This window comes from Panicum virgatum, chromosome 2N (genome assembly GCF_016808335.1).
Source record: "Panicum virgatum strain AP13 chromosome 2N, P.virgatum_v5, whole genome shotgun sequence".
In the NCBI taxonomy this organism is placed as follows: domain Eukaryota; kingdom Viridiplantae; phylum Streptophyta; class Magnoliopsida; order Poales; family Poaceae; genus Panicum; species Panicum virgatum.
The window spans coordinates 70,152,646-70,163,891 of record NC_053146.1 but is presented as its reverse complement, the minus strand read 5'-3'; the positions used below and the strand labels follow the sequence as shown (position 1 = coordinate 70,163,891).

The following is an 11,246-nucleotide window of genomic DNA, read 5'->3' as shown; positions in this document are numbered from 1 at the left end:
AAATATGGGTGCAGCTGCAGTAAAAGAAGAGCTTGAGGAGAAGTGCAAGATTCAAATTGCCTATCAAACTATCTGGTATGGGAGACAAAGAGTAGCTGACAAACTTTTTGGTAAGTGGAGTGATTCTTATGACTGGTTGTATAGATTCAAAGCTAAAGTAGAGTTGAGGTCGCCTAGTAGCATTGTTGAAATTCAGACTGAGACAGTAGATGACAAAGTGCATTTTAGAAGCTTTTTTTGTGCATTCAGAGCTTGTATAAATGGATTCTTACATGGTTGTAGGCCATACATTAGTATTGATTCCACTCATTTAAATAGAGAATGGAATGGACAAATGCCTGCAGCTGTAGCATTAGATGGTCATAATTAGATGTTTCCAGTTGCATTTGGTTTGTTTGAATCATAAACCAAGGAAAGCTGGACATAATTTATGGAGCAGCTGAGTAAAGCAATTGGTCCAATTCCAAGATTGGCAGTTTGCACTGATGCATGCAAAGGACTAGAAGGAGCAGTAAAGGATGTGTTTCCATATGCAGAACAAAGAGAGTGTTTCAGACACCTACTGCTGAACATGAAGAAGTACTACACTGGAGAGGTCTATGGCAAAAACATGTGGCCTGCAGCTAGAGCCTACTCTCCACACAGGTTCAAGTACTTTTTTGATAAGGTTTTGGCTGCAAGCCCTGAAGTTAGTGTGTGGCTAGAAAAGCAACACAAGTTACTGTGGGCAAGAAGTAAGTTCAGTGCAGACATCAAGTGTGATTACATTAACAACAAGCTAGCTTAGTGTTGGAATAATTGGATTAAGGAGTTCAAGGACCTGCCTCCACACTGTCTGGTAGATGCTATAAGGGAGAAGTTAGTAGTTTTGTTTGAGAAAAGAAGAAATATATCCATGGCCTTAACCCCTGGCATACTCCCTGCTATAATTTACCAACTTAATGCAGCAACAAAGGGGCTAGGAAACCTCAAAGTCACCAAAGCTCATCCTGACCAATCAGAGGTCACTAAAATCTACAAGGATGAAGAAGTGAGGAGGCATGTTGTGTATGTAAGAGAGAAGGCCCACACTTGTAGAGAATGGCAAGTTACAGGAAAACCTTGTCCACATGCCCTAGCTGTCATCACTACTACAAGGCAGCCAAACTGGGAAAACTTTGTGGAAGGCTATTATTCAGTAGAGAGGTTCAGAGCTGCTTATCAAGGAATTGTGCCAAACATTACTAATAGAAATCAGTGGCCACAAGTGGAAAAAGGCTTCCATCTTCATCCTCCAGTTGGAAAAAAGAGAGGGCCAGGCAGACAAAAGAAGCTGAGGATCAAGGGAGCAGCTGAGAGAAGTGGGAAAGCCACCAGACAAGTAAAGTGTCCTGGCTGTGGTGAAAGTGGACACAGGCAAGGTAGCTGGAGGTGTCATTTGACAGGAACTAAAAAAAGGTACTAACTTCCCATTTTATGTTACTGATTCCATCTAAGTGTTCTACTAACTTAACCTTGTTGCAGGAAGAGAACCAAGAAATCCACTGTGAAGGCTGGGAGGAAGAAGGCAAAGAAAGATGACCTCCCTGCACTTGAACATTCTACCCAAGAACAAGAGCAAGGGTGGCCAAAGAAGCCGCAATAAAGGCTAGGCTAGAAGCTGAAAAAGCTGAAGCCATAGCAAGGGCAGCTTTGGAGGATGCTCAAGCTGCCTCAAGGGTACTGGACATGGGGCTTCCAGATGCTCAAGCTGATCCTCTACAAGTGGCGCTACCAGCTCCAACAACCCCAACAGGTCCTATCACTAGGAGGTACAACATCAACAAACTAAACAAAATTCATGTTTAAAGTTCACATTGTGCAACCAATTTCATTACAATTTTACTGTATTGGCAGGAGGTTGTCAATGGCAGCCGACCAAGTTGGGCCATTTGACCCTGAGGTCTCCCATGAAGTTGGCCACACTCCTGCTAAGAAGATCACACCAAGGAAGAAGCAAGTGGCGTCAAAAATCAAGAAAAAGATGATATAATGTAGCCACTCATGGCCTTTGTAAAGGGCTCCTTTTGTTGGGCAAAACTATTAAATTGCCCCATTTTGTGCTATGATTTGGTTTGCCCAAACACTCTGTAAAGGGCTCCTTTTGTTGGCCAAAACTGTTAAATGGCCACAATTTGTGTGTATCCATCCTGGGTGACGAACAAGCTGCTGAATTTGCCCGTTTCATATATCAATCTATATCCATGTGATTGAGTACTACAAGTTTCTGTGGTTAGTCTGATTGTCAATGTTTAACATAAATAAATTGAAAATTCTGCTGATAACATGTTGGAACAATGCCAACTGACATTAATATAGCAAAGACATTACATTGTTCCAGGCCTACAAAGCCACATTCACAAGTTACTTCATGACACACATGATGCCAACAGCACAAGCAACAACACTCATAAACATCAACAACCTGACTGTCCTAACCAACATATCAATCTTAGCTTCCAGTTCACTAGACCTCAATCTAGGACCGTGCACAGATCTTGAGTTGGCTTCTCCTTCTTCTTCTTGTTCTTCTTTTTCAACAATTGAAGCTACTGCTCTTTCATGCATACTGATGATGCCCATGCTAACAAGCTTGTTGAAGTACTGTTTTTGCCAAAAATAAAAGGGACATCGATTTGGTGCCTACAAATTATTCTAGCATTAGATGCATATTCAACTTCACAAAAATGAAAGAATTAGATGAAGACTCAGCTCCCCCACCACCCTTTATGTTTCTTGGGCATTTGAAAAATACCCTACCAAGATTGTTGTTAGTCCATGCCCGCAGCTCAATCACCCGCGTCAACCCGCATTCTGTGCACTTAATCAGAGGGAAACCGGTCTCCTCGGTCAGCAAGGAAAATAAGAGGGAGCTGCGGCTAAGGGTCAGGGGCGGGGTGAGGTGGAGGAGGGGCACGACGGTTTTTTCCCTGCCCCATCCACGGTGGACAGGTGAGTTGGCATGCCACAGGGCCAAAAGTGGCAAAAATATAGGACTTGCAACTGTTTTGATGGCAAATATTTTAGCTCCATTCCTAAACTGGATGGCAAATATTTAAATTACCCCAACTTTACGCTTTCCCATCCCTCTTGCGGCCAGAGCCCACATAGGCACAGCCGCACAGACAACAGCAGGGAGTAGCCTGTAGCCAGGCAAAGCCCCTGCCCCGCGCCCCGTCCCCGGCGAGATTGCTCGGCTGCTCGCTAGATGCCGGGGCACACTCGCCACCGCGGTAGATCGCACGGGAGCGACGACCATGACCTCCATCCCAGTGTTGTTGCCGATCCCCATCTCGCTAACGGTATGTGAGTGCTCCTTCCCTTACCCGTCTCCCATCTCTCCTCTCTCTTCCAGTGTCAGCCTAGGTTTAGCCGTTTAGGTTTGTTTCCTAGCTCCAGGAATGAATTTCCCTTTCCTTTCTTCCAACCTTCGACGTATTGGATTGTGAGTATATACGACCATCACGATCTCCGGCGCTCCGCTGAATTCGTAGCGACGCTCATGGCTTGCTCAGGATTTCATCTCTTTCCGAGCCCCCCCCCCCCTCTCTTTGTCATTTTTCGTGGTGTTTGGGGGGGGGGGGGGGGGTCACAAGAACAGGGAAAGAGCATGGATTCTTGCATCTGGTGGTATGTTGTGCAAAAAAAGTTTGCCTTTGCCGTTCCCCTTTTTCTGTTTTCTTCTTTTCCCTGTGAAAACTCTCTTCGCTTTCTCCTCGTAAAAGCAATGTAGTGTTCCCTTTGAGTTAAATTGCCTTGTTCGTGCCATTTCTTGTTCCAGGCAAATACAGCGTGCATGACCACCTTACCTATGCTTTGGATTCTTGTGCCGGGCCTCTTGGCCCAAGCTTAAACTATTCCTGAAAGACGGAACATGGCACCCTTTTTAAGGTCAAATGCTGGTACAGCTCATGTCAACTTGTACTCCTCACATGCTGGTTAAGCACCCCAAAGGTTCACACATAAGTAGGAGTTCATTCTAATCAGTAAATAAAATTGAGTCATACTATTAGCAGTCTCAAAAGATAGTTAACTGGGGTGTTGAGTTACATTGTTTGAAGTAGTAAATTAATAGCAAAAGTTCAGTTTGCCTGGTCCTTGTGTCGGATCCAAGTTTGTACTATGCTCTGCTGTTTGTATCCGTTGGATGGCCATAGATATGCTCTATCTTGGACTCCTTGGCTGCTACATCCAACACCCATCGGTTATTAATCGTTCTCATCTTCACATGCACTGTGTCTATAAGATCGGAACTTGATCTGTGGGGACTTCTGCTACAATTATAGGGGATTAGTTTATATGAAAGATGAAAAGTTCATCTTCACAAGGTAGGTCGGAATGGGATGATATCTTCAGTTGTTTTCGCTTGCAAATTCAAATGAGTGACAATCCTCATACATCTTTTTCTCTGGTTATCTTACTCTTATTGGTTATATTGGGCAAACTATTGCCCCCATGCAGTTTGACACTGTTTGTTTTCCATTAAGTTGGTGTGCTGAGTGCAACGTTTGTCTAATATGCAAGTGTTCCTCTTCCATTTAGTTCAAGGACGAAACTGATTCCTCTGTCCCTGTTCTTTAATATCTCCTTTGATGGTGAAATTAGTTCTTTGTGAACTGCATCCACGATGCTTACTCCATGCATTGTTCTTTTTGCTGCTCTGAACTATTACCAACACTTTATTTATTCCATATCATGATCTTTGATTAAGAGGCCGGATCCTCCAGGAAACAAGGAGCAGCCAGAATACTTTCAGATTCATTGGTGAGTGGTGGATTCTTATCTTCAAAGCCTCTGATACTTCTATCCTATGGGATGTAGCTTGCACAGAGTTCCAAAGCTTAAGAAAATAGCTGCTGGCAGGGCGCCAGAGCTAGTTAAACTTCGTTAAGCATGCATGCATTTTTTTCTAGTCAATCCTGTTTACACAGCATGTCATGAACCAGGCCAACTCATATAGTGTGTAGGTTCTGGTCAGATGCTTTGTAATTGCTGTAATCTTTCTGCTGTTGATGCTATGCCTTATTGAATGTGCTTTGTCATTTCAAGAGCGAAACTAATAGTTTCAGATTTGCGGTTTTCTTTTTTTTTTTGTGTCAGTTTGGTGGGGAGGGGCTTTGTTCATCCATAAGTGTGGGCAGCACCCCAATGAAGATGCTGATAGATGATGAAGTCTCAGGAGATGTCAGGCATGCATCGCCAAGTATTGTAGGAAGGCTTATGGGCCTTGACACGATGCCTTCATTTGGATACCATAGCAACAGTACATGCGGGATTTGTTCACATTTCATGTCGCCTGGGAGTTATTGTGACAAATATGGTTTCTCTGGAGATGTTCCAAATAGGATAAGCACTGATCATATTCTAGAATTCAAAGATGTTTTCGAAGTTATGGAGTCTGCAAGGATGAAGACTCAGAGCCTAAGTTCTGGATGCCTGAACACCTGTTCTGGACCAGACAAGGTTAACAGTGCTGAGATGAACTTCCTGAGGCAGAAATTTATGGATGCAAAGTGTCTTTCAACTAAGGAATCTTTTAAGAGATTGAAAGAGTTCGATGGTGCACTTGAGGCATTGGTATTGAATAAAGATCTTTTGTTGGAATTTCTTCAAAAATCCAACAATATTCTGATGAAAGATTCTACTGATATCAGTCGTTCTCCATTTTCTGCTGTAAACCGTATTACCGTGTTGAAACCATCCAGAAGAAATAAGTTTGTTGATGCAGATATTATTTATCCACCAGAAGATACTACAATGTGTTGTTGTGCACCAAAAGGAGCGAAGCATTCTCCAACGAATCCTTGTGCTAACCATTGTAGTCAACCTCTTGAAGAGGAAACTAGTTCTTTCAGACAGAAGTTTTCAAGGTCAAGCTTCAAGGAAAGGATTGACACACATTGTTCTCCCACTCGCATTGTTGTCTTGAAGCCATGCCTTGGCAAAACTGAAGACATGGAAGGAGCATTTCCACTAACACATGAAATGTGCCAGTCTAGTTACAGAAAGTCCAAAGCACCCCTTGATTATGGCAGTGCTGCTCAGAGTCGACATACAGAAGAATACATGTATAAGATGCCAACACGAAAATTTGATGTGTTTGGCCCTGGTGGCAAAGGGTCAATAGAAATTGCCCGTGAAGTCACAAAAGAAATAACAAGAGCTGTCAAGGGAGGCATAAGTGGAAACCGGATATTCACTCCAGATATTGGGCCATTTAGCTGTGATGCACAAGCATCTTTATTATCATCCATGGCAAAGCTAAAGAGTTCGGAAGCATATCAAAGATCAAATCGTAAAACATCGATCAGGAAGGAAGCAAAAAGACGCCTATATGATAGATGGAAGATAACTCACCAATATCAGCACCCATCACAAGATGCTAATTCATTCCGTACACTAGGGGACATGCTTGCCCTCTCTGACAAAGAGGTATCAAAATTTACTTCAGGATCGTCAATTTGCTGCGAATGCCCAAAGGGAGAGTTGCATAAGGATGGAATGCCAGGGTTGTGCGGTTATCCTCTTGGTATTAGCAGCAATGATGGTTGGAAAGATGAGAATGTGTGCAATTCGACAAGGTTGAAGTCTCTTCCTTCATCCATCACCCAACAGTGCCTGAAGATGACCAGCAGAAAAGAAAATTATAGGCTTGGTGAGTTCTCTGTACTCAAAGACATTGTCATAGTGGCACATAATAATTCTGAAGATGGGCTAGTTCGTGGAAGACCAATGAGATCACTGGACAGGACATCAACGCGTCACTGCAATGAAAGTGATCTGCCATCGCTGGATGGAGATGAAAATATGGTTACTGAACGTGAGATACATGTGAATTTTGAAGAACCGGCTTGCAGTGTTGCTGTGATAGATTCATCTGAAGAGAGACTTGTACAGCCTGCAAATTCCAAACATATTTTAAGTGCACAATGCTGTTTGGATAGCAGCTACATGGTTCCAGAATGGCAAGATGAGGACCAGGCTTCTGTTTCAGGGAACCTGGTGATGCATCAAGAGTCAACGTGGGTGCTAGATGACCATATTGTTTCCCATAGTCCCAGTGACTCTGCAAACGAGGTAGTTCAACTTCATGCTACTCAGTTTGTACTGAACGTGCTTAAACAATCTATTGAAAACAGTACATGATTTTTATTTGGTGCAATTTATCTTAATCTGTAAGCACCCTTGCATGGTAGTATTGAAGTTCCATATTTTGTCTGTGAATCTATGCTAATTAAAAAAAATCTTGAGGAATTATTTATGGATTGATGATTCTGCATTTCTGCTGCATTCAGGCTGAGGAACATGTGCTTGATCAATGCGCGGGCTATGCATTCACCTCTAATCCTACAGAAGAGTCAGTGTCTCATGTGAGCTCATGCAAAGATGATCAGCCACCAGTGTCAGTTTCTGAATCTTCATTGGGCGCAGAAGATGGCTGTTCAGGAGGCTTTGAAAAAATAAGCGCAGATCTGCAAGGCAAGGAGGCCAAATTCTCAGTTGGTGATTCATGTTCCTGACATTATATTGCTGAGTTTTGTTCTGCTTGGTTGTTGCAGAGCTGAGGATGCAACTTCAACTTCTCAGGATAGAAGCCACAAACAATGATGATGAAACCGCTTTGTGGAGCGATAATGGAATTTCTGCCAGCTGCAAACCACATAATGAGGCTGGTCAGATGTCCAACACCTTTTGGGATGCGGATGAAAGGGATTTTGCCTATGTCCTTGACATTCTCACTTGTATGGGTATTCAGAGCAATGAGCAGGAGTTTCTACTGGATGCATGTTATTTGTGGGAGTATCCTGCTCCTGCGAGCAGTGACGTTTATGAGAGCCTTGAAAAGAAGTACGGGAAGTACATCCGATGGCCGCAATCCGATAGGAGGCTCCTTTTCGATCTGACAAATGATGCCCTTAGGGGTGTGGTAACTGTGGTTACTTGTCTGGAACACAGTGGGATGCGGAAGAAGCGGCAGTCCAAAAGAAGGGGTAAAGATAGTGTTTTGGACCATGTGTGGGAAAGGGTGTGCCGACAACGGCAGGAAGCAGAGTGCTTCCAGGAGGAAAGGTTGATGGGTGTAGAGTGGTTGGACTGCGAAGATGCCACGTATCAAATTGCAGGAGAGCTGGAGAGCATGCTAGGCGCGGATCTCCTTGAAGAAGTGGCCGAGCTGCTGCTGTGACTGGGAAAGTCCAAAGCACCAGTGCTCCTATCCTCTAACATGTAATGTGATACTATTCCATACACTGGTTTCTCAGCAACTCCGTATATAGTGCAGGCCATAGCTTGTGTTACTGTTACGATGAGTGATCGATGTTGCGAAACACCATCTGGTGGCTTGCTGCATTGTAACAGGTAACCTGGCCTAGTAATAAGGCATGATATACATCGACATACACATACCAATTCTTGCATCTGACTAGCTAAAGTTTAGATAGTGTCTGTCGATCCACTCATTGTTATCTCTATCATATCATACTAGTACTAGGATAGGATATGTAGTACGGCAGGCAGTGACTCTCTTGATGTTGTTGTTAAGCTATTGGTTTCAGAAAAAGGAACAAAGGCAATCGATGTCGATAAGGAGGCATGCACCTTTCTTAGCCTGTGGCTGCCATCTCTCTTCAACTCAATGCGATCATCTGCTGCATGCGGTACGGCGGCTAGCTTTTTATAAAATGCGGCCGCTGGCCCGGCCGGCCCTCTTTCTTGTTAACTTAATTATTATGATTTGTGTGTGTATGTGTTTAATCTACATGCGGAGATATGCTTGAGATGTAGAGACGCATGCTCATGACCGAAGATTATTACGACTGAGATGTGACTTAATAGAATAAGTAATCATTTTAACGGACGTGCTAGCGCCCGGACGTCTGATAGGAACTGTAATGCCCCAGTCCCAAATATGGCTAAGTTCTACTTTGCACATTGAGTAAAACACGCACTCGCACCAACTCCGCTTACGCTTTCGTCATCGCTTCACGTAAAAGGGTTAACCCGGGGATTGAAATGTACTTGGCACTTGGGTTTATATGTTGGTGAGACTCACCCTCAACTAGCAAGGTGGGACAACTCTCCACAGTCATACCATGACACTCACACTAGGGCCACTAGTGGGCTCAAATTTATCCTTGTTGGGCCGGAATGTCACATACACCCCCCTAAAGGACCCGACGTCCTCATCGGCAACATACCCGCACACACTGGGGCAATCGACCAGTAACTTCCCCTCTTAGCACACGCCGTCCGTGCGCCTCGTACCGGCACATATGCCATGCCGTTTGACCACACACGGGTTCACACGTGCCATGCGCCATATGCCCGCGTCAGGCACATATGCCATGCCGAGTGACCACACACGGGTCCACACGCGCCATGCGCCATATGCCCGCGTCACTAGCACGCACACGTCCCGTGTAACCGCGAGGGTCGGCTCTGATACCAATTGTAACGCCCCAGTCCCAAATATGGCTAAGTTCTACTCTGCACGTTGAGTAAAACACGCACTCGCACCAACCTCGCTTACGCTTTCGTCCTCGCTTCGCGTAAAAGGGTTAACCCTGGGGTTGAAATGCACTTGTCACTTGGGTTTATATGTTGGTGAGACTCACCCTCAACTAGCAAGATGGGACAACTCCCCACACTCACGCCATGCCACTCACACTAGAGCCACTAGTGGGCTCAAATTTATCCTTATTGGGCCGGGATGTCACAGGAACATCTTCCATCAGACGGTCGATGCAATATCCAAAATCAGGTTCTACAACATAGAAAACTCAACATACGCAACATCGAAAATCAGCGTTCGCAACATCAAAGTATGTTGTAAAATTTTATTATCCATCCATCAATAATGAGAAAAAACGCCGCAACATATGTTTCATGTTGCATGGAACATTCTAAATTTCTCAATGAAAACGCAACATCTAGAAAAACAATTGCAACATGCGTCTTGAACAATGCCTTCCACTTAATTGATGATTCGATAACAATTTTCAATGACCATTTGCTATGTATGTGAAAAACGTGCAACATCACAGCATCTAGGTCTACTTTCACAATGAAACACTTGCAACATTGTTCTAAACATTTGAAACACATAAAACATATGCTTGCAACATCCAACAAACCTGTCGCGCCATCAAGGGAGCTCGCGCGGCCTCGTGCGCCCCCGCCTCGGAGCTTCACCGCGGGGCCACGCCGCTGACAGGGTGAGGTGGAGCTCCCCTGTGGTGCGCCGTTCACCAGGCGAGCTCTCCGCCCGCGCCCACGCCTGACTACGCGAGCTCCGCTGCCCCTGCGCCGCCATGGCCGTAGCCGAGCAGGGACTGGGAACCACAGCTGGTAGGGGGAGCTGCGCGGGAGCAAGCTGGTAGGGGGGGAGAGCTACCAGCGGGAGTAGGCTGTGTGGGAGACACACGAAGGTAGGAGGTGGCTGGGAAGGGTTCCCGCGGGCTGGTGGGATGGGGGGGAGCTACCAGCGGGAGTAGGCTGTGTGAGAGACACACGAAGGTGAGAGGTGGCTAGGAAGGGCGTGTTGGTGTAGGACACCCTTCGGAGCAAAGGAGTATCACAACAGCTCGGTTCGTCGAGGGCGAAGCCTCAAGAAAACAATCACAATCACAGTAATAGCACGAAAATCAAAGCAAGGGAGTAATTGCTCTGTATTCAATGTTCCATCACCAGCAGTTACGGGGGGTATTTATAGCCGGCGGCTCAACTGCCCGCGGGTGTAAATTTCCCGTACTGCCCTTTAACTGCCACAATTGCAGAATATTCCATGGGTTTCCAGATAATATTACATTAACAAACATGATAGTGGATTACAGTTGGACCGACAAGTGGGCCTCCTCACGACTCCGAGACCTTCGCTACCGAACGTCTTCCGCAGGGCCTTCGGGCTCGACCTTCGCCATTCAGGTCATTCATTTCCCCTTCGCTCGGCCACCCTTCGCTTCTCGGCCTTCACTGGCTCCCATTCGATACCGTGCCGGGTCCGGGTCGCTCTCCTCGTCCAGACTCGGGGTCTTCGCTTGGAGGCCTTCGCCGCTGATGCTTCGCTCCATGGCCTCTGCCGGCCAGATTGGCTCGTCCTCGGTCTTTGAGCCTTCGGGTCGCCGCACCTTAGTCCCGAAGGTGGCTCCCCCAACAGTAGCCCCTCGAGGCTGCGTGCACTCCTCGGAGCACCTGGAGGCTCGATCCCTTAGCGCGTGAAACGCTGCCTC

At 45.6% G+C, this 11,246-nt stretch overlaps 1 protein-coding gene across 3 annotated transcripts; it reads left to right on the top strand.

Moving 5' to 3' along the window:
• Positions 1–3,112: 3,112 nt before the first annotated feature.
• LOC120662273 lies at positions 3,113–8,604 on the top strand. 3 transcript variants are annotated; one of them, XM_039941454.1, is made up of 5 exons: positions 3,113–3,320; positions 4,730–4,782; positions 5,119–7,095; positions 7,314–7,497; positions 7,578–8,604. In XM_039941454.1, the coding sequence occupies exons 1-5, from the start codon at positions 3,227–3,229 to the stop codon at positions 8,201–8,203; spliced, it is 2,934 nt and encodes a 977-aa protein (XP_039797388.1). In that variant the 5' UTR covers positions 3,113–3,226; the 3' UTR covers positions 8,204–8,604. The 3 variants fall into 3 exon arrangements, with proteins under 3 accessions (XP_039797388.1, XP_039797389.1, XP_039797390.1); XM_039941456.1 differs by having other exon boundaries at positions 3,195–3,324; XM_039941455.1 differs by lacking the exon at positions 4,730–4,782 and having other exon boundaries at positions 3,126–3,320.
• Positions 8,605–11,246: the final 2,642 nt, after the last annotated feature.

Bases quoted from the DNA above. Each gene is read 5' to 3' on its own strand.
- LOC120662273 (XM_039941454.1), top strand. From the start codon at position 3,227: ATGCCGGGGCACACTCGCCACCGCGGTAGATCGCACGGGAGCGACGAC. The intron at 4,783-5,118 runs GTGAGTGGTGGA...TTTTTGTGTCAG, and splicing joins GAATACTTTCAGATTCATTG to TTTGGTGGGGAGGGGCTTTG. The intron at 7,498-7,577 runs GCAAGGAGGCCA...TGGTTGTTGCAG, and splicing joins AATAAGCGCAGATCTGCAAG to AGCTGAGGATGCAACTTCAA.